The sequence below is a fragment of the Hyperolius riggenbachi genome, chromosome 3 (assembly GCF_040937935.1).
Source record: "Hyperolius riggenbachi isolate aHypRig1 chromosome 3, aHypRig1.pri, whole genome shotgun sequence".
Lineage (NCBI taxonomy): Eukaryota > Metazoa > Chordata > Amphibia > Anura > Hyperoliidae > Hyperolius > Hyperolius riggenbachi.
In genome coordinates this window covers 427,461,408-427,484,456 of record NC_090648.1, presented here as the reverse complement: position 1 = coordinate 427,484,456, position 23,049 = coordinate 427,461,408, and the positions used below count along the sequence as shown (strand labels likewise).

The window sequence follows — 23,049 nt, the reverse complement described above, 5'->3', positions numbered from 1 at the left end:
CGACGAGAGATCCGGTTTGTAGGGTCAGGATGAAACGTAGGCAGAAGCCATTGTTCTCACCCCTCACACTCTATAGTCCTTACCTCCCTAGGAAGACCACCTCAGGTTCCCCATCTTGCTTAGACTAGGTTCACACTATGACGGACACACAACAGTGCGTTCCCAGTATATCCTGGGTCTGTTGCAGTGTCCATGCAGTGTCCAGTGGTGGTAGCAGTGAACTTCAGAAGCACTGGTCACCGGCGGCACCTGATGCGGCAACCTGAGCAGCATCGGCAAGAAAGTGATGGAAGATGGCAAAAGGTGACAGATTAAGGCAGAAGATGACAGATAGAGGCACGAGGTGACAAGTGAAAAGGCAAATCTGATTTTAGGGGGGAATGGATAACCATAGACTCTCATTCCTATTAGAACACCCTAGCAGGCAAAGGGATTTGTAAGAAGATTCCTGTGACCACCAGCAATGGGGAATGAGTTATTGAATGGAGAGGGCCCCCATGTTACTCAGGGGCTTATCAATAACCATAGTAGCTATAGCAGGCGCTATGGGGCCCTGGAGCATAGGGGGCTCAGGTGGTACTTGATGTATTCACCATTAACTTTCCTGTGTTTCTCCACCCTCTGACCTTGTTTCAGTGCCCATGAACTATGTTCAGTGTTGATTGCATGATAATGTAAATTGCCCAGTTAACTCATATCCATAGGGTAGGGGCAGGTGGCATTGCTTAAAAGTCCCTCCACCTGAGGGCCCCCTTAAAGTTTTGCTATTGGCCCTCTGAACTCTAGCTATGCCACTGATGGTACTCCTCTTATTTTGTGACCATGCCCCCTTGCTGATGAAGGTGGGCCTCTTTGGGGGGTAGAGGGGCCTATGCTATATTTTAAAATCTATTAACTTGAGCTGCAGGTAAGTTTGATTTATATAACATAAGTACAGGTCTGATGTGCCTTATCGCTGAAGGATTGCTCTGTGGAGGTCTTATAATAGCCAGCCATGCGAGTCACAGAAAAAGCATTGAAGAATCATTTTTTTTAGGTCTGAATTGAGTCAATATATGCACAATTTTTGTATTTGCCTTAATGTATGCGCATAAACTATTTCATGGACAATGGCAAGTGGCAACCAATCAAAACGCTCATAGAATCATTATTAGATTAATATATTCATAACAATAATATTGTCAAAACATACTAATAATTAGGCTGATGTATGTTATGTGTGCTGCTCTCTGCCCTCTCTCTTATACAATGCCAAGGTCACAGATATAAAGAAAACTACCATTCATTTCTTCTTATCCAGACAGGAGAGTACCAGAGACCTAGACAAGGCCACTTTACTACGATTGTATCAGTCTGAAATAGAAGACCAGGATGCATAATTTCCTGTAACTAAGCGTATCCACAATGCATGGGTTCAATTAGTCACATTTTAGCTAAGTCAAATTAACTCTTGCAGCAGCAGAACTAAGTGTTCCTGCTGTAACAGAACCAACATGTTCCAATGGCAGGTTTATTAAGGATTTTTCAGGCTATATACTGTAGACGGTCCTAAATTTTCATGCATACACAGTGCGTATAGGCAGTACCATATATCTATACAGGACAGCAATATACCCAGAGTACTCATAGTGACCCAGAACCAATAAAGCAATATGTCGCACACTGATGAGGAGCAGAAATGAGCGATGGAAAGACAAGCCATAAAAAGAAGGGAGATGGAGTAAAAGGAAGGAGTGAACACTGGGCCAAAAAGGTGAACTATGAAAATAGGAACAGGAATAACCGGATTGGTGGGAAAAGAGTGATAAAATAAAAAAATCGATAGAAAGATGGGAAAGAATGGTAGAAAAAAAAAGTAATGGTGGTAGAAAAAAAAAGATGAAGTGGAAAAAGAAGGAAATGAGAGAGAAGGGGGAACAAATATGTGGAATGATGCAGGAGCTGGAAAGGTCAAATTCAACATATGAACCCCAAAGGGGTAAGAATGGATTATTATTATTTATATAGCGCTGACATCTTCTGCAGCGCTGTACAGAGTATATTGTTTTGTCACTTAACTGTCCCTCAAAGGAGCTCACAATCTATTCCCTACCATACTCATAGGTCTATGTATGTATCGTGTAGTGTATGTATCATAGTCTAGGACCAATATTAGGGGGAAGCCAATAAACTTGTTTGTATATTTTGGGGATGTGGACGGAAACCAGAGTGCTTGGAGGAAACCCACACAGACACAGGGAGAACATACAAACTCAGATAGTACCCTGACTGGAATTCCAACCGGGGACACAATGTTGAAAGGCAAAAGTGCTATCCACTTTGTGTTGTTAGAACAGAAGATGTCTAATTGGTGCCACTTACAATTTTTTGCACCTTTCAAAAATACAAATGATCCTGTTCCTTTAATTACAGAATGTTTATAAGTTGGTCTAGGGGAAGAACAATTATAAAGTACAAAAATATTTTTTGAGCATATCCCACAAATGCTTGTTCATACTGCGATCTGATCAACACCTTGCAATATTTTTCATATCCCTCAAACGGGCATAGCTAGAGATCACAGGGCCCTATAGCAAAACTTTTATGGGGCCCTCAGATGTAGGCACAGTTTAAGAAATGCCACATGCCCCTACTAGAGATGGCCCGAACCTCCGATTTTCCGTTTGTGAACCAGTTCGCAAACTTCCACAAAAAGTTCGGTTCGCAGGAACTCTTGCAAACCGCAATAGACTTCAATGGGGAGGCGAACTTTGAAAACTAGAAACATTTATGCCACAAAAGTGATGGAAAAGATGTTTCAAGGTGTCTAACACCTGAGTTTTTTCAGTGACTACAAGAGGGAAAAAAACATTTCAAAAAGACCTTATAGTTTTTGAGAAAATTGATTTTAAAGATCTCCTTCTGACCGACTTTAGTGGTTAATAGCAAAACCCCTTTAAAAGCTAGAAACACCAAAATTGCTGGGAATGTTAAGTAGAACAGTGGGAACAAGAGGAAACATTTTTTTTTTTCAAAATGACCTTACAGTTTTTGAGAAATCGATTTTAAAGTTTCAATGTAAATTCTCCTTCTGACCGTGGCAAAATAAACCCCCGTCGACTTTAAAAGCTAGAAACACCAAAATTGCTGCGAATGTTAAGTAGAATAGTGGGAACAAGAGGAAAAATTTTTTTTCACAAAGACCTTATACTTTTTGAGAAAATCGATTTTAAAGTTTCAAAGACAAAAGAGCTGATTCATTAAAAAAGAACAGATTCATTAAAAAGAACTGGATGATTCATGAACCGTTAGTATAGCTTAGAATGTGTCCTGTGCAGGACGTATAGCTGCCGGCTCCTGCTGTCTCTCCCCACCTGCCTTCACCTGTTACCCTCACCTCACCCATGGGTGCACCAGGTGCCAGCCTAGGTGAGGGTGACAGGTGAAGGCAGGTGGGGAGAGACAGCGGGAGCCGGCAGCTATGTGTCCCAAAGGATGCATTCTCTGCTATGTGGGGGGCGTCGGAGATCTTCAATCAACTTAATTGAAGATCACAAGATAAGAGGATACTGTATTCGTTGGATCGTTTACCGAGAATATTGGCATAGGAAATTTTTTTAAAGGTACAAGTAAGTATTTATGGTTAATCTAGAATAGCAAAATACTTTTCTCGTGGTTGTTTTTATTTCATTTAACCCTTTGTGGAAATGCGAAAGGGGTACTTTGTACCCCTATACTCATTTCTCCTGGGAGGAGAGTGGGCATCTGGGGTCCCCTTCTTAAAGGGGACTCCCAGATGCCACCATGAACCCCCTCCCAGGGAGTCGTCACCCCCCACCTCCTCCTGGGGCACCGGAGGTAGGGAAGAGCCCCTTGTCCATGGATTGGACCAGGGCTCCGGGGAAGGGGAGAGGAAGGCTTGGCCGCCCCTCCCCCCCGGAGCCCCGCATACCATGGACCATGCGGGCTGGTATAGCTTAGGGTGCGAAGCCCCAGTCAGCCAGGGCTCCGCATTCTGGCTATCCCAGCCTGCATGGGAGACAAGGGTTACAGAGGCTCGGGAGGGGGGACTGCATGCCATTTTTTCAGATTTCCCACACTCAGCACATAAAAATAATTTTTAAAAAATATTTTTTTTTAAAGGACTTCCAAGGCCACAAATGTGAAAAAAGTTAAATACCTTTTCATAATCCAGATCCATGGAGGACGCCATCCGTGCCCTCCAGTTCATTCCGCCATGGCTCCCGCAGTAATACTGGCCCCAGTCGGGTCCCGACCCCTCCAAACGGCCGGTATTACTGCGGGAGCCATGGCGGAATGAACGGGAGGGCGCGGATGACATACTCCATGGATCTGGATTATGAAAAGGTATTTAACTTTTTTCCCATTTGTGGCCTCGGAAGTCCTTTAAATATTGTTTCCTGCTATCTTTTTAACATAGCCTGCAAATTTGGTGTTGCTAGGATGTAAGGGGCCTTTGCTATTAACTGCTAAATACGGCAGGTGATAACCAACCAGAGTTATAGGGGTGCAAAAGTGCTGAATTCTGCCATTGGCTTTTATTGGGCTCCCTATTTCACTTTCAAAAATCCCAAATCTTTTCAAAGGACGATGGCTCAGCAGTGGCAAATTTTCGAGCATTGTAGGGACTCTTAGGGGGCTCACGACTGGTGAGTTTCGGGCCCCTAGGCCAAAGAGATCATAACCTAGGTTCACAAAAACCTGTTTATTTTGGCAATGTTAACGGTGGTGATTCTGGCGAACATAATGGCCGTTAGCAAAGCCTGAATCTCACGACATGTCTCATGCAGGTAGAAGGCATATTGTTGTACTTGCACTCCAATGTTGGGTTCCCTACATCTCTGCAAACCAGAGTTACAGGGGTGCAAAAGTGTTAAAATCCCCCATAGGCTTTCATTGGGCCTCCTATTTCACTTTCCAAAATCTCACATTTTTTCAAAGGGCGATGGCTCAGCAGTGGCACATTTTCTAGCATTGTAGGGACTCTTATGGCCCATACTCACGAGGGACTTTTGTCGCCCCAACACGCGGCGCACGCGTGTTGCGGTGACAGGTCGCCGGTGAGTATGGGCCGTTGCACGCGCGCGCACCCCGAACTGTCGCCCGTCGCTCATGTCGCCATGCGATTGAAAGTTTCAATCGCATGGCGACAGTTGCCGCCGCACCTCCGCCGCAACTGTCGCTAGTCCGCGTGAGTACGCGGACTAGCGACAGCAACCTCCATTAAAGTATATGGAGCTTCCGGCGGAGGGAGGAGGAACGTCGGCGACAGCTTCCGCCTCGCCGCTGGTCCCTCTTCCGCGTGTGTACGCGGAGGGACCTGGCGAGGAGCTGTCGCCGGCCTGTCGCCCACACGCTCACGTGTGCTGGCGACAGGTAACATTTGCAGCCCGTGAGTACGGGCCATTAGGGGATCATGACTGGTGAGTTTCGGGCCCCTAGGCCAAAGAGGTCATAGCCTAAGGTCACAAAAACCTGTTTATTTTTGCAAAGGTACTGACGGCGATTCTGACGAACATAAATCGCAGCCATGGCCGTTAAAGTCTGAATCAAGGGATAATTGACGTAAAGGAACATAAACACTTGATTAGGGATTGTTACCGGGATCTCTGCACCATTATTTAACTTTTTTATCTGTGCGCCATAAATGAACATTGATAAGCTAAATAACGCTTAGCCTACCAATTCAATGCGGTGCCATTTTTAAACATGGGCGCTGTGCGCCATTTTTATCTGACCCCGTGAAAACAGCTACTAAACATAAAAGGCTATATGGATTTCGGCCTTGCCGCAGGCAGTACGGCGCTGTTTCTGCAACTGGAGTAACTCTTTAACGTTTTTGCTAAGAAACGCACAAGGTTACACTTTTATACTGTCTATTGATTAAAATGAACATTCAGTAGAAAACAGTAGATTCATACATAGAACGCCGCTTCTTTCAGCACATGCAAAGATTGTTCAGCCTTCCGCTGGCGGGAGAGGAAATCCCGTGTGAGCTGTTTAACCGAAGACATGGAGTACACGCGTTGCTGTCACTTTTATGCCATCCATAAACCATGATTATTATTTGTCTATTTCAGGAGCATCTTGTCCCCTGGAGGTGCTGTAAATGTCACCCTGCCGGTCGTTACTGAGAATCAGTAGTTTTTCCTTTGTGCGATTTTCAGACATATTTGTTAAGGTGATATGCTTAAAATATAGTCTTTATCAATGTAGGCTAAAGTGTAATTCTATCCAGTACTGTCTTATGGAGAGGGGTGGGGGGCAGAGAACTGAGGACTACTCTAACGATATAGAGAAGTGGCATGTAAGGTGCTATGGAGCGTACGTATTAGTATGCCGTCAATGAGTTGGGTGCCGGGAAAGCCGAATGACAGCTCTCCCTGCTGCCACGAAACTCCCAGGCTGCATGAACTACTTTCCCCCCTCTGAGTCACCACAACTCGAAGGGAGGTAAAAATCAGGGTCCACCTGAGCCTCTTACTCTTACACACCCCGCACAGCATAACATTGGTGCTATGGGGCGCCTGGTTTCGGCTGAAACCACCTGCTTCACCTGTGGAGAGGGGAGAGGAGGTGAAGCAGGAGGCTACATGTACTGACTTGTGGAAAGGGGTCAGCAGAAGAAGCAGTAAGTTGAATGTACTGTCCTATGGGTGGGGGAGAAGCAGGAGGCTGCATGTACTGACCTATGGAAAGGGAAGGAGAAGAGGCTGGAGGCTGTATGTTCCAACCTATAGAGATGGAAGAGAGCCAGAAGGCTGCATGTACTTTCTCATGGAGGAAATGCAAGAGGCTGCATGTATTGTGCTATGGAGAGGGCAGGCAGTGTCAACATTTTTTATAGTCCATAGATAGGGTTCAAGATTGCTCTGTTTAACACAATGGTGCTTCTTACTGCATGGAAAGTAAACAAGACTCTTTTTCTGTGTAGTAATGGCCAATATTCCTCCCACACAGGGTGACCATTATTCTGCCGTTCAGCATCTTCAAGAGGAGCTTCTGACACTTCGGAACACTTATGAGAAGGAGATTGCGGAGCTGCGGGCCAAGCTGGAGGGCAGCAGAGATGGACTCAGCAGTCGCCAGAGCAGTGTGATGGTTACAGAATACCAGAGCAGGTAAGAAGCTGCCACCTGTGTTACCTACAGAAAGCTACATTACAGAGAGCTCCATTACATCCTTCCTGCAGACAGCCACATCACAGAGACCTCCATCCTATCCTTCCTGGCCTGGTTTCCAATTTGATTGATCTGAGTAGGTGTCAGGAGGACACTGGACTTAACTGCTGTAGAGTAGTTTTGGGGTGATGACACTCTCAAAGACTTTCAGACAGATCTTTATTAGCTGAGATGGTTCAGTAGTTTCCTGATAGTAGAGAAGGTTCTACAGTCTTTGGCTTGTAAAGCCTCTATGCCTGGTTTAAAACGTTTAGACTGCTTGATTTCGAGACCAGGTAGATATACAGTATCTGTCAGTCCTACTAAATATATAGTCCATGAGTGTGAGGAGCTCTGGGTTGACTTTACATATTTCCACTGGAACATCATGGTTTTAGGTTTTCTTTAGATTTATGGCAAGTACCCATGTTTTGCTCAATGTCGCCAGGATTGCCAGGCCATCTTGCAGGTCCTTCTTTTTTGTTGATAACCGTAAAAGGTTATCTGCACAAAGCCGTAACATCACTGTTGTACTAATTAGGGTCAGTCCTGGTCCTGATGGACTTTCTGCGGCAGATGTCAGTTCGTTGATGTATATGTTGCTGGCTACAGCCCTGTCTAACCTTACTTATGTGTAATGTGGCTGGATAGTGTAATGTTTAAGGGCTCTGCCTCTGACACAGGAGACTTGGGTTCAAATCTTGGCTCTTTGTGAGGAAACGCGGAAAAGCTGCCGTCTCTCAAGGTGAGGCGGCTGTTTCCGCGTCCAGCAGAACGTCACAACGCGGAAAAACCACCGCATGCCGCTTAGGCAGAGCGGCGGAATCCGCATTGGGAACGGCGTAATCCGCATTGGGTACGGCGGAATCCGCATTGAGAGCGGCGGAATCCGCATTGGAGGCGGCTCCCGCACGCGGTTCACAAGATACATTGCAAGACAGTACTGGTGTGGCTGGGACTGATAGTCCACCAGGATTCAGAGTGACTCGCGTGCGTGCACAGAGGCTGAGTTTAAATAACAGCCAGAAGTGAGTCAGCTGACCAGGCGGGTCAGCTGACATTTTCCACAACTCTCATTGGTCCAGCAATTAGGGAGGTCCTGGAAAGGTCCTTGTGTATATATACTGCTGGCTGTTCACTTGCTCTTTGTCTGGCGTTGCGATCACATATGTGGGAGCACCCAGATCCGTAGTCAGATCCTTAAGTGTGCCGGGACCAGCTGGAGCTGTAATCCTACACTTAGCTAGATTCTGTTGATAGCTAAAGTACTAGTTTGATTGTGATTATCTGTTATGACCTTTGCCTGCCTTGACTATCCTCCTGAACTCTGATCTTGTACCTCGATATTTCTGATACTCTGTTGCCGAACCCCGGCTCGTTCCTAGACTCCGCCTCAGCCTCCTGATTCTGTACCTTGATATATCTGATACCCTGTTGCCGAACCCTGCCTGTACTTAGTCTCCGCCTTTGTCTTCTGATCCTGTACTGTATCTGTCCGTGTGTGCATGACCTGGCTTGTCCGACCTCGAGAACCGACCTTACCGTTAGAGGCGGTTCCTCGCTCTGTTAGCGACCCTTCCTCTTGAGGGTTACTTTCAGACTATCCTTCCTACTGTCAGTCTGACTTCTCCCGTCTTGGAGAGCTCAGGTCTGCGGAAGGAATCTGTGCAGTACTCCTTGCTGCACTGAGGCCTAGTCCTCGAAGTGTTACTGTTACACCAAACACTACACTCTACTCAGGTGAACAGAGGTTAGCTAGTATATCGGATTATCGGTGATACTGCAGATCACTTATAATCTGGTATACATCTGTATTCCCAGTGATACTGCAGATCACCGGTAATCAGATCCTCTCTGTGCTTCACCGATCGTTACAGAACGCCAGACCAATAAACTGATGGACGCACGCGCTGACCCTCTGACTGTGCTTGCCACTTCGGTGGATACTATCCATCAAGCACTGGGCCAGCACAAAGCCTTAATTGATGCCCTAACAGGCTCTGTGCAAACCCTTCAGACGTCAGTTGATTCGGTGCGATCCCCTCCTAGTGATGACATACGGATGCCCGTACCAGATAAATTTTCCGGCCACAAGTCTGACTTCCGGAATTTTAAGAGTAGAGTGTTGTCATATTTCGAGTTGAGACCCCGATCCTCGGGGACTGAGACCCAACGGGTCATTTTTATTAAAACCCTGTTAACTGGCGATTCCCAGTCCTGGGCATACAACCTGCCTCCCACAGATACAGCTCTGACCTCGGTAGAGGAATTTTTTAAGGCCATGGCAGTGATATACGATGACCCTGACCTTGCGGCAACCTCTGAGCGGAAGCTCAAACTTTTGCGACAAGGCAGAGGCTCGGTCGAGGATTATGCGGCAGAGTTTCGTAGGTGGTGAGTTACCGCCAGATTTGACACCTACGCCCTGATGGATTACTTTCTGTCTGGGTTGTCGGAGGAGGTCTCCGACCTAATGTTGACCTTACCCGAGCCCAAGACAGTCGATGAGGCCATCACTTCGGCCATTCGAGTCGACCGTCGGTTACGCCATCAGAGGCAGACTCGGGGTAGTCACTGTGTCAGGGTGACATCTTATGCAGCACCTTCCGCTGCACCCCTAGTAACACCATCTCCATCTGTCTCACCTTCTTCGGCCTTGCCTACCCCCGAGCTAATGCAGATTGGTCGATCAAAACTGACCCAGGTGGAGTGAAGGCGGAGAATGACGGAACAACTGTGCCTATACTGTGCAGAAGCAGGGCATAGGGTGCGAAACTGCCCTAACAAGTCGGGAAACGAGTTTGCCTAGGAGTAGTGGGGGGTGACACCCTAGGCACACAATTTTCACCCCTTAAAGAAAAAAAATTGCTTCTCCCCTGTACGATTACATGGGAGAACAAGTCTGTGGCCACTGAGGCTTTTATTGATTCTGGCTCAGCGGCGAATTTTATGAACTTTGAGTTTGCTCAGGAGTTGGGTATTCCCCTCACCCCGGTGAGAACCCCCATTCAGGTTACGGCAGTAGACGATTCCCCTCTGTAACGGAATCGTGCTCTGTCACAGACTCCGGAGGTGAAGGTCACCATAGGGGTAATGCATGGGGAACAATTACCGTTTTTTGTGTTACATATGTCAACCTCCACTATTATCCTAGGCATGCCGTGGTTGCAAGTCCATTCACCTCAAATAGACTGGGCCACGGGTCAGTTAACCACCTGGTCACCTCGTTGATTTCAACGGTGTTTGGGAAAGTTGACATTGGGGCAAACCAGAATTCAGGTGGGAGGGGTACCAGACCAGTACTCTGAATATTCCGATGTGTTCTGTCCCAAGGCAGCTGACAAATTGCCCCCACATCGCCCTTTCGATTGTCCCATCGATCTCCGTTCAGGTTGTGTACCTCCCCGGGGACATTTGTACAATTTGTCAGGGCCCGAAAAATTGGGCATGCAGGATTACATTCATGAAAACTTGGCCAAGGGTTTCATTCGCCCGTCCCGGTCGCCTGCTGGGGCAGGTTTCTTTTTTGTTAAAAAGAAAGATGGAGGCTTGCGACCCTGCATTGATTACCACGGCCTTAACAGAATTACAGTAAAAAAATCGCTATCCGCTGCCGCTGATAGACGATTTGTTCACACAGATTACTGACGCCAAGATCTTTTCTAAACTAGATTTGCGGGGCGCGTACAACCTGATACGCATAAGAAAGGGCGATGAGTGGAAAACGGCCTTTAATACACCAGACGGGCATTATGAGTACCTGATGATGCCCTTCGGGCTATGTAATGCCCCGGCCGTTTTTCAGGAACTCATTAACGAGGTCTTTAGGGAGGTGTTGGGGAAATTTGTTCTAGTCTACCTAGACGATATCCTTATCGTCTCCAACAACCTCTCTGAACATAGGAACCATGTGAGGTTTGTTTTGAATCAGCTAAGGCAGAACGCTTTGTACGCAAAACTTGAAAAATGCATTTTTGAGGTAACATCTTTCGCTTTCCTGGGGTACATAATTTCCACCACGTGCCTGTCTATGGATCCTGCCAAGGTCTCCGCTGTTCTGGAGTGGCCGCAGCCGGTTGGGTTGAAGTCCCTGCAGCGCTTTCTTGGCTTCGCCAACTATTATAGAAGGTTCATAAAAGGGTACTCCATGGTCATTTCGCCCCTTACCAGTCTCACTAAGAAAGGGGCAGATACCACTCACTGGTCTCCTGAGGCTTTACATGCTTTTGCCACCCTGAAAGGCCTATTCTGTTCAGCACCCATCCTCAGACATGTGGATACGTCTTTCCCGTTTATTGTTGAGGTGGATGCTTCGGAGGTTGGGGTGGGGGCTGTGCTGTCTCAGCGGTCAGGCTTGCAGGGTAGAATGCACCCGTGTGCTTACTTCTCTCGTAGGTTCTCCCCTGCAGAGAAGAATTACGATATTGGCAACAGGGAGCTCCTGGCCATTAAAGAGAATCTGTATTGTTAAAATCGCACAAAAGTAAACATACCAGTGTGTTAGGGGACATCTCCTATTACTCTCTGTCACAATTTCGTCGCTCCTCGCCGCATTAAAAGTGGTTAAAAAGAGTTTTAAAAAGTTTGTTTGTAAACAAACAAAATGGCCACCAAAACAGGAAGTAGGTTGATGTACTGTATGTCCACACATAGAAAATACATCCATACACAAGCAGGCTGTATACAGCCTTCCTTTTGAATCTCAAGAGATCATTTGTGTGTTTCTTTCCCCCTGCAGTTCTCATGCACTGAAGTTTCAGGCTGCTCGTTTCTTCCTGCAAACAGCTTTGCCTTTGTCTGTAATTCCTCAGTATGTGAAAGCCCAGCCAGCTCAGAGGACGATTTATCCAGCTTGTAAAAGATAAGAGAGAAGAGAGAAGCTGCCCTAATCTAAATAATACACAGGCAGTGTGCATAGAGGGGCCTGGAAGGGGGAGTTCATAGCAGAACCACAACACTGAAGAACTTGGCAGCCTTCCAGACACAGGCTGACAAGTCTGACAGGGGAAAGATACATTGATTTATTACAGAGACTGTAATAGTATAAAGTGCTGCAGTAAGCCAGAACACATTAGAATAGCTTTTGGAACTTGTAGGATGATAAAAAACAGGATGCAATTTTTGTTACGGAGTCTCTTTAAATTGGCTTTCGAGGAATGGCGACATTGGTTAGAGGGAGCTGAGCATACCATCACGGTTTACACCGATTACAAAAACTTAGAGTACATCGAGGGGGCTAAGAGGTTGAGCCCTCGTCAGGCTCGATGGTCGTTATTCTTCTCTAGGTTCAGTTTCATTATTACGTACACCCCGGGTAGCAAGAATGTTAAGGCGGATGCTTTATCCAGATGCTTCGAGTCAGAGACAGCACAGCCCTCCGTTCCAGAGACCATTGTTCCCCAGAGGTTGATACTGGCAGCAACTGAAACTTGGGAGGATTGGAGGGAAACTTTGATTCCCTTTCAGCAGGACATACCGGAAGGGAAGCCCGCAGGGGTTCTGTTCGTTCCTCTGCCGTTTCGCCTCCAGGTTCTAGAGATGTTCCATGCGCATAAGAATGCGGGGCATCCTGGAGCATCTAGAACACAGGATCTGGTAGCCAGATGCGCCTGGTGGCCTTCTTTGGCAGCGGATTGCAAAGAATACGTGAGGGAGTGTGCGACATGTGCCAAGTGTAAACCCTCCCGGCTGGCACCTGTCGGTACCTTGCAGCCTTTGCCCACCCCGAGTGAGCCGTGGACATGAATTTTGTGGGTGAGCTCCCCAGATCTGAAGGTATGGCGGTCATTTGGGTGGTAGTCGACCGCTTTAGCAAAATGGCCCATTTTGTGCCATTGAAAGGACTCCCCTCGGCTCAGGAATTGGCCGAGCTATTCATCACTCATGTCTTTCGATTACACGGCATTCCTGAAGACATAGTCTCAGACAGGGGAGTCCAATTTGTCTCCCGATTTTGGAAGGCTTTTTGCCAGCTTATGGGCATAAAGCTGTCATTTTCATCAGGCTATCACCCACAGACTAATGGCCAGACTGAGAGGATAAATCAGTCCTTAGAGCAGTTTTTGAGGTGTTATGTGGCAGAGGCGCAAGACGATTGGGTCAGATTCCTGCCCTTCGCAGAATTTGCTCAAAATAATTTAAAGAACTCGCCCTCCGGATTTTCTCCTTTTCAGGTAGTGACGGGGAGATCACCCAAATTTTCTCCATTACCAGTAGCCGCCACTCCGTTCCCAGCCCTGGAGGCCTGGCAAAGGTCCTTTAAGGACCTTTGGGGGACGGTAAGAAGTAACCTGGAGAAGGCCTTTCTGAGTCAAAAGGGTCAAGCCGACAAGAGACGGTCATTAGAGTGGAGGTTCCAACCAGGAGACTTAGTCTGGGTGTCCACACGTCACTTGACCCTGAGACAACCTTCTAACAAGCTTGGTCCCAGGTTTGTGGGTCCATTCCCGGTAGCCAGGAAGATCAACGATGTTACTTATACCGTCGATCTTCCCACCAGCATGCGGGGGGTAAGGTCCTTCCACGTATCCCTTCTTAAACCAGCAGTCCAGGTGGGTCCCACTCCTCCTCCCCTTGTGTTGGTAGATGCCCAACCCGAATATGAGGTGGAAAATTTTTTAGATTCACGCACTGTACAGAACTCGGTACAGTATCTCGTACATTGGAAAGGGTACGGCATTGAGGAGAGGCAATGGGTACCGGGGACGCGCATGCATGCAGACGAGTTAAGGAGGGAATTTCATGCCTTACATCCCGAGAAACCCGGTGGGAGTTGTCCGGAGTCCACTCCTCGGGGGGGTACTGTGAGGAAACGCGGAATAGCCGCCGTCTCTCAAGGTGAGGCGGCTGTTTCCGCGTCCAGCAGGACGTCACAACGCGGAAAAACCGCCGCATGCCGCTTAGGCAGAGCGGCGGAATCCGCATTGGGAACGGCGTAATCCGCATTGGGTACGGCGGAATCCACATTGAGAGCGGCGAAATCCACATTGGAGGCGTCTCCCGCACGCGGTTCACAAGATACATTGCAAGACAGTACTGGTGTGGCTGGGACTGATAGTCCACCAGGATTCAGAGTGACTGGCGCGCGTGCACAGAGGCTGAGTTTAAATAACAGCCAGAAGTGAGTCAGCTGACCAGGCGGGTCAGCTGACATTTTCCACAACTCTCATTGGTCCAGCAATTAGGGAGGTCCTGGAAAGGTCCTTGTGTATATATACTGCTGGCTGTTCACTTGCTCTTTGTCTGGCGTTGCGATCACATATGTGGGAGCACCCAGATCCGTAGTCAGATCCTTAAGTGTGCCGGGACCAGCTGGAGCTGTAATCCTACACTTAGCTAGATTCTGTTGATAGCTAAAGTACTAGTTTGATTGTGATTATCTGTTATGACCTTTGCCTGCCTTGACTATCCTCCTGAACTCTGATCTTGTACCTCGATATTTCTGATACTCTGTTGCCGAACCCCGGCTCGTTCCTAGACTCCGCCTCAGCCTCCTGATTCTGTACCTTGATATATTTGATACCCTGTTGCCGAACCCTGCCTGTACTTAGTCTCCGCCTTTGTCTTCTGATCCTGTACTGTATCTGTCCGTGTGTGCACGACCTGGCTTGTCCGACCTCGAGAACCGACCTTACCGTTAGAGGCGGTTCCTCGCTCTGTTAGCGACCCTTCCTCTTGAGGGTTACTTTCAGACTATCCTTCCTACTGTCAGTCTGACTTCTCCCGTCTTAGAGAGCTCAGGTCTGCGGAAGGAATTTGTGCAGTACTCCTTGCTGCACTGAGGCCTAGTCCTCGAAGTGTTACTGTTACACCAAACACTACACTCTACTTAGGTGAACAGAGGTTAGCTAGTATATCGGATTATCGGTGATACTGCAGATCACTTGTAATCTGGTATACATCTGTATTCCCAGTGATACTGCAGATCACCGGTAATCAGATCCTCTCTGTGCTTCACCGATCGTTACACTCTTCCTATTCAGTAAGCCAGCAAGGAGTCCTTGGGCTATTCAGCAAGGAGTCCTTGGGCTAGACTTCCTAACATGCCTGTTCAGCATGCCCTAATGGCTGAAGCTCAAGTGCTTTGAGTCCGCCATTTGTGTTGTCTAATCATGTCAGCATGTTTCTTCTTTTAGGGCTATTTCACACCAAGACGTTGCGTTAGATGCAACGTTAAGGTCGCATAACGTGCCCCTAACGCAACACGTTAGCTTTGAAGTTGGACGTTACATTGATCTGCGTTATGCGTCTCTTGATGCGTCTCTTAATGTGTACTTTTTGCCGCATGCGGATCAAACGAAAACGGCGCATGCGGGACATTTAAAAAAAAAAAACATTACTGAGCATGTGCAAACAGTCTAATGCAGCCAAATACGAGTATAACGCACAGCACACTGCACTTTCATTTACCGTGCTGCGTTATACTCCAACGCAACGTGGGCACTGTGAACAGCCCATTGATTTATTATTGCTGTGAGTTGGGCTGCGTTACAGGCTGCTGTAACGTGGGACTTTAACGGCCCACTGTGAAAGCAGCCTTAACACTTTCACACTACATTTGTTTCCTGTATTTGAGCTTTTGATGACATCATAAGATATGCCTTCTATTCTACTCTACAGAAGTTTCAGGAATAGTCTTGGGTGCCACAAGGAGGCTTTTGTTGAGGAAATGATGCTTATAAATGCTTATAAAAGGCTGTGCAGGGTGTAGGTGTGATCAGTTGTGCAATGATTCAGTATCGGTCTTGCTATGCTGTTACTGAGAACATTATGCCATATGAGAAAAGTTATGACTGTTATTCATTTGTCTAATTGTCAGTGTGCTGCTCTTAGTAATGACAATGCCTCTGTAGTAGGCTGTATCAAAGCAGTCTCCATGAGTTATAAATTCTTGGTTACAGATGTGTGGGCAAATGACTAGAATACAGGGCCAAATCAAATAGTCTGTATATTGCACTATGTATTTCTGGACAACCATGTTTGATCTTCTGTTTGTACTGTGTTTTTTTAACTGCATAAGTCTATGATTTCCTGAAGTGTGATTGGTATATCAAGTAAGTTCCAAAAATCTTTACAGCCTGTCATTTTCTGATTACCATATTTGTATTTGTTCTGGGCTTAGTTCCTTTCCAGAATTTCTATATATAGGTCTTTAAAGTAAGGATTCCATAGTTAACCATGTTAGGTTTAGTGGCCTGTGTGGTGCCAGGTCTTATCCCCTATTTCTACACCACTGTTTTTTTTTTTTTACACATATCTAGTTTTCTCTCCCTTCCACCACCTTTCTCGCTCTCAACCTTTTTCTCTCACCCCTCTAATTTCATCTTCACCTTGCCACCTCTTCCCCCTCCCCATGCTTTTTTTTTAAACATTTCTCTACCTCCTGCTACTATATGTACTTTTTCCATCTTTCTTTCCCAGATTTTTTCTTTTCCTTACTCTCCAGCAACTTTCTCAGTCCTCCATCTGTCATCCGCCGTGCCAACCCTCTCTCTCTTTCCTTTCCTCCAATGGGGGGGGGGGGGGCATACACTGGTCAATGTGGCCAACAGGTAGATCCCTCCCAGATCATTATCTAATCAGAGAGGGATCTGTCTGATCGAATGCCTCCACATACTACACATTTTCAGCATGAAATCTGTTGAAAATCTGTGTGCACTGCCTGCCAGGTCCCCAGACGTACCTCAAGTGACCACTAGAGGCCTCTAATGTTTGGCCTCTAGTGTTTGTGACTTGACATGGGAGAGAATGGATTGGGAGGAGTGTGCGCGGCATCGAAGAGAAGACACGGGAGGAGGCACGTCGGAGGACAGCTGAGTGTATGCTTTGCTGCGTACAGTGCACATCGCTCATTGGTAAATTAAATTCCTGCTAACTATGCACTCCCAACTGGCTGCTGATCTTCCATCTTGCACAATCGGGAATGGTTTGCCGTATTGATTTCTAGCATTTGATTAATTGATTGAATCTTCTGGGTATCGGTCAAAAAAATTGACCAGTGTATGGCCATCTTAACTCCATCCCTACCAACTCTCTCTCCCCTGCCCCCTTCCTCTATTTTCTCTCCCTCTTTCCATCAAACGCTCTCTCACCTTCTTTATCTCTCTCTGGCTCCTCACTCTCCACGTCTCACAGTCCTGTAATTCATTCTTCTCATATTCCACCTGTGTCCAAGCTAGTAACATACACAATTCTCTACTGAGGCACTTTCCAGTCTCTTCCTGATTAAACTCATCTGGCTTTTAGTAAAGCAAGTCACAAGGCCCAGGTGACTTTAATCAGCAAACCAATGGTCAGTGCAGGAGTGGATTATGTTCTAACTTCTGGAGTGTATTATATGGCAGGGAATACATCTTTTTTGACAGATTTTTCCATGGACAACATCATGGTTTTGTATGAGGCATATGAGAATACAACTTTTGCTTGTGAGGCCTTTGTGATATGTGTATCTTGGGGCGTGGTGGGAGGTGTGGCAAAGGTCTGTCTCCTCTTTCTTATATACAACATTTGAGAGAAATGGACATGCCAATCTAGAACTCTTCTCATAGGCTTTGTCCACAGTTGTAACGTGTATGCGCACACACCGCATGCAACAACGCAATAGAGCTGCAAATGTGTTACGTGTAAAATGCATCCGATTATGCACTGCACAGCATAGGTGTGTGCATTAATATGAAAGTGAATGGACTCTCAAATGTCAGTACAGATTGCGCACCATGCGCAGTACATCAAAGCTGACAGCAGCATACATAGAGTGTGTAGGAACTTAGGATCGGTTTGCAATGGCTGATGTTGCAAGTGGTACCATAAAAACAAAAATGGGAGTATTTGCAAGAAGTTGAACACAGTGTGAGTAATTGAAGGTATCAGGAAAAGGAAAGCAAGCCGAGATAGAAGTTTTGTGTGCACATTTTTTTTAAACTTTATAATCTCCCGTATGGAAGTATTGTAGCCAATTTATATGCATTTCCACAGAACTTCAATCCCCACATAGAGACTGGGGAAATATCTTCCTTTATAGAGTCATGGATAATTCTCCACTGGTGAATAAAAAAGTCATAGACCCAAGTCCATACAAAATCAATTAAAAACAACAGTGCTGTTGTTGATCCTGAGGGGTCTATTTATCAGAGCAACACTGACTTCCTGTCAGTATCATATTGAAGCAGGTGGGGGATGTTTTTTCAAAATAGGTGGTCAGATTTAAGTTTTGATAAAAACTGGTGGAACATTTGTGATAAAATATTCCACATAACTTGCTTGGAACAAAACAAGCCTCAGTGACCTCACTACTCTGTGTTGCCTTGGTGATCTCAGATATAACTGGCATGAGAAAGGTACAAATCGGAGAGAATGACCTTAATTTCATTGGAGACGTTTGCTTTTTCTACTTTTAACAGACTTTTCTTATTAAGATGCAAATAAAAAGTTGAGCAAATAAGGTAACGGTTTGGTAAATTCACTATTTACCACAGTCTAGTGAACACACCTCTAGGAGACAGTTTATGATACTTTATCTTAAATATTGCATATACTGTGTACTGATCAGCCAAAATATTAAAACCAGTTGCCTAACATTGTGAAGGTCTCCCTGTTGAACCAAAACAGCTCTGACCCATCAAGGCATGGGTTCCCCAAGACCGCAGAAAGTCAGTGCCCTGTGGTGTCTGAATGCAAGATTTTAGCAGGAGAACTTTTAAGTAAGAATTGGGATGAGGCCTCCATGGATCACACTTGCTTTTCCAGCACGTCCCGTAGTCTCAAGGTTGGTTTAAGATCCGGGTAATTTGGAGGCTAAGAAACATATTATATCACACCAGGGCACCTTGTACCATTGCTCCATGGTCCTGTTCTGACACTCACCTGGCTAGTGGCGGACATAGGCCTGTGCAGGGGCTGAGCAAGCTTCATGGGGCCTACTTTGTTCGTTCTGCACAGGGACCCACTGTGGACTTTGTACACCACTGACCTGCCCATTATAGGTTCTTTAAGCAGGTGATAGGGGTCAGCATGAGCATTCAGACTTATCTGCAGCTATACAGCAAGGTGTGATGCACTGGTGCATTCTGACAGCTTTCTCTCATGGGGGTTAAAGCAGGAAGCTGCAGTAATATTGCTGCGTGCAGACAGTGCATGGCAGTACAATGCATGGCAACAATACCGATACTGCCGGCAGCAGGTCACCGTGAGTTACGCCATTGGCTCGACCCACGGTAATTGAGTAACTGGAGCGTTGCTATGGTAACGGCATTACTAACATGCATTACCGTAGTAAAGTTCGCGGGACACAACAGGCACCTCTATTCTATTGGGTCTGCTAATGTCTCTGGAGCGGCCAGAGTCCAGTGAATTCACCTTTTTTCTCATTTCTGTCAACATCTATGTCAAAACTAACCAAAATGTAGTTTCTATATTATTTCAGCCAAAGCCTCAGTTTAGGGAAAATGATCGGCTCCTCGCAAAGACACGCTATCAGAATTTATGAATTTTCACTCTCTATTTCATTTCATGGCAGGCTTTTGGAGATGAACAGCGACATTCTGAAGAAGGATGAAGAAATCCGAGCGTTGCAACTGCTGGTGGCACAGAAGGAGTCAGATATCCAGAGCCTGAGGGGTGCGGCTATAGCCCCCTCCATACAGCTGGACCTGGCCAGGCAGGAAGGCAGAGAGCTGCAGCAGAGTATCCTCATGGCACAGACAAAGTAAGATGCCCATTCCCTTTCCTGCCTAGACTACTGCAACAGGAATCAATAGACCCAAATAGACTGAAATGAGTACAATGTAGGGAAGTTATATATTAGTATTATTATTTACAGTATTTATATAGCTGTTATAGAGTCACAGCACTAAAGGTGGGCATACCCAGGCTGACTTGAGAGCGATCATTTAAAGATGCACCGTAGTGACCTATAGTAGAATGCAGTAAATCATTCAGGATACCCACTTGTACATCTATATATTCAGAAACACTTCCTTCATCTATATATTTCTGTGTATTGAATGTAGCCCTGCCCTCCCAGTGATGTTTAGCTTAGGCTGATTAGCTATGCAGAATCACCCCCCCCCCCCTCCGAGCATTTTGGAAGACAAGGTATATTTTGTACTGACTTTGGAACTCTCAATAACCAAAAATTCCACGGAAATCACCAAACACAACTAAAGATTCCGCCACCTGTGATCCATTTCAGAATGTAAATCAGGGTGATCAGGATCTTACAATGGGAAAACACCGACTAAATAAGTTTCAAATGAATATTGCAAAAAATAGGCAATTTTATTCAGTAGGTTATTTTCACTACAGGGAATCTGGTGAGAGAAATATGGAGGCCGACGCTAGTTTTAAACAATGCAAATTGCCTGGATATCCTGTGAATCCATTGCCTCTAAATGTGGCCATACATCAGGTGACCATCCAATTCGATTATTACAATTGAAACAAATGAAAATGGGTGCTGCCACAAGCATGCCTGATCGACGATGCAACCAATATCAGGCTCAAATTGGTCTTTTGCATCGATCGGACATGGGTAGGGCCGACATGCTCAATCAGGTGCGCGGAGGTAATGGCTGGCAATATCAGGACGAGCGACAACCGCGGTGAAGTGGTATCCCCCCTGGTGTAAAATGTTCCCCCCAGTGCCCCATGCATGCATACTTTACCGGTCGGTGTCCACCGCTGGCTCCGTGCTCTGTCCATATACATGTTCCCCATGTGGTTGCCGGCGTAACGTGGGCAGCCAGTGGCAGACACTAAGAAGTAAAGTATGCATGTACGGGGCACAATTTACACTAGGGGAACAGCGCCAGGGGCAGCATATGTGGCGTAACAAGGCCGATTCCCAAGAAATGTAAAGCTGAAACTGATTGAGAATCGGCCTGCAGTGTATGGGCAGGCAACAGATCTTGCTATGATCAGAGAGAGATCTGTCTCTTGGTCGATCTGCCCATACAATTCCTGATGTATGGGCACCTTAAAGAGACTCTGTAACAAAATGTTGAGCCTTATTTCTTCCATCCTATAAGTTCCTATAGCTTTTCTAATGTGCTCTGTCCTACTGCAGCCTTTCCTAGTTGCACAGTGTCTGTATTATCTCTGTTATATGATCTAATCTTCTCTCCTCTGTCGGGTCTGCAAGGCTCAGGCAGTCAGGCTGGAATGTGCTGTGCTGCTTGTGATTGGCTAGAAGCTATACACACCCTCTCCAGGCCCACTGCACACTCTGTATGACTCACACACTGAGCTACTCTCAGCCTATCACTTGCTATGTCTTTTGTTTGTAAACACTGCATAAAAATGGCAATTACAAGCCAGGATTGCAGCAGGGAGAGGCAGAAACAGCACAGAGGGGCCCAGGAGAACATAATGAATAGAATGGTATGCTTTTTATTGTAAGAATTTTACAGTACAGATTCTCTTTAATGTGGGGAATACACGGTACGTTTTTTGCAAAGAATCGTTACGATAGATGCCTTCGATGATAAAATTCCTACATGTCCGATGCTCTGCTCGATTCGTTTCCGCTCGATTTCTCATAGAAGTGAATGGAAAAAGATAAGAAAAACGAGTGGAAGAGAATCGAGCTGGAAATCGAATGGCTAATAGATCGCGCTGAATCGAATGCGAAAAACGTACCGTGTATTCTCAGCATAATATTTTTAGCCATAGACCCTGAAATTTATGGACCTAAAAAAAAACCAGAACTGCATAGCATCATGATTGCATTGTGATTTTCCTGCCCTTCTATAATTTGTACACAAGTACAGACAGCTAAGAGAATGAAGCAGGACCGATATTTGCAATGGGGCAAAATCCTGTCGCAAATAAATATTGTAGAGACATTTGGCTGTGATCCCCACTGAGGGCCTGAGCCCACTAACGCAGTTGTGCGCAGTTGTGCAACATTGATGTGTTGCTGAAAAGCGGACAGTGGGCTCAGGCCCTTAGGGACAGTAAAGGTGGCCATACATACAGTTGGTATTTCTTAGGAACCATTTTCATTGCTGCAAATTCACAGCGCCTGCCTGCATGCAATTCGGATGGGGAAATGTAGCCTATTGAAATCAATAGAGGAATAAAATGCATGGCATGCTGCAGATTTTTGCAACACGTGTGATTCCTCATACCCGCGCATGGCACAACTAGAGGGAATCACGTGTATTCGCGTTGTAACAAGTGATGGTGTGCAATTTGGAAACGCATGCCAGGCAGAAGTGGAAACGGGCCCTTAATCAAACCTGCCAACAATTTGTTGACCCCTGCATGCCTGATTAATAAACTTCTGATAAGTTGTAATCAGTTTACTACCTATAGCAGGAGGGGCAGCGGTGGATCGATGGTCACATAGCTTAGTAGTGCATCAAGCAGTAATGCAGCAGTGCAGATATGTGTCAGTGCTACATAACAACATAGGAAGTTTTGAATGAGGATGATACCATTGATTGAAACAGCATAATGATAGTGATAAGATTGCTGGAGGAAAGGAGTTAATGAGCAGAGAGGCCTGAGATGACCTTTTGTGTCATGTCATCCATGCTGGGCTCTTGTCACAGAGACTTGTTTATCTGGCAGAACTGGAGAGCAGAGCAGGGTCACCACTTCAGTAGAGGGGTTAATGTGTGTAACCAGACATTTCACAGATAGAGCTTCCTTATCTCATGGGAGAGGTGTGTTATCTATAGCCAGCTACATCTTCCAGGACCACACACAGATACAGTAACTGCAGCATCTGAGGAGCATCAGTGCAGAACAATATCCCCAGCTTCCATCACTGGCTGTACCCAGCTCAAAGGGAACCAGTCATGTATTTGCATGCGTAATAGTAAAATCACCATGGCACGCCCCTGAGATGACCAAAAAGACGCTGCAAGTAGTGTCCGTCAAATACAAT

The 23,049-nt window shown here is 46.1% G+C and overlaps 1 protein-coding gene across 3 annotated transcripts in view; it reads left to right on the top strand.

Moving 5' to 3' along the window:
- Positions 1 to 23,049, top strand: part of LMNTD1 (lamin tail domain containing 1) — a 249,695-nt gene that overhangs the window by 24,119 nt on the left and 202,527 nt on the right. For all 3 annotated transcript variants that reach the window (XM_068277587.1, XM_068277585.1, XM_068277586.1), the window contains exons 3-4: positions 6,961 to 7,121; positions 19,675 to 19,863. In XM_068277587.1, coding sequence (XP_068133688.1) covers positions 6,961 to 7,121; positions 19,675 to 19,863 — 350 coding nt within the window. The remainder of the gene's footprint in view (positions 1 to 6,960; positions 7,122 to 19,674; positions 19,864 to 23,049) is intronic.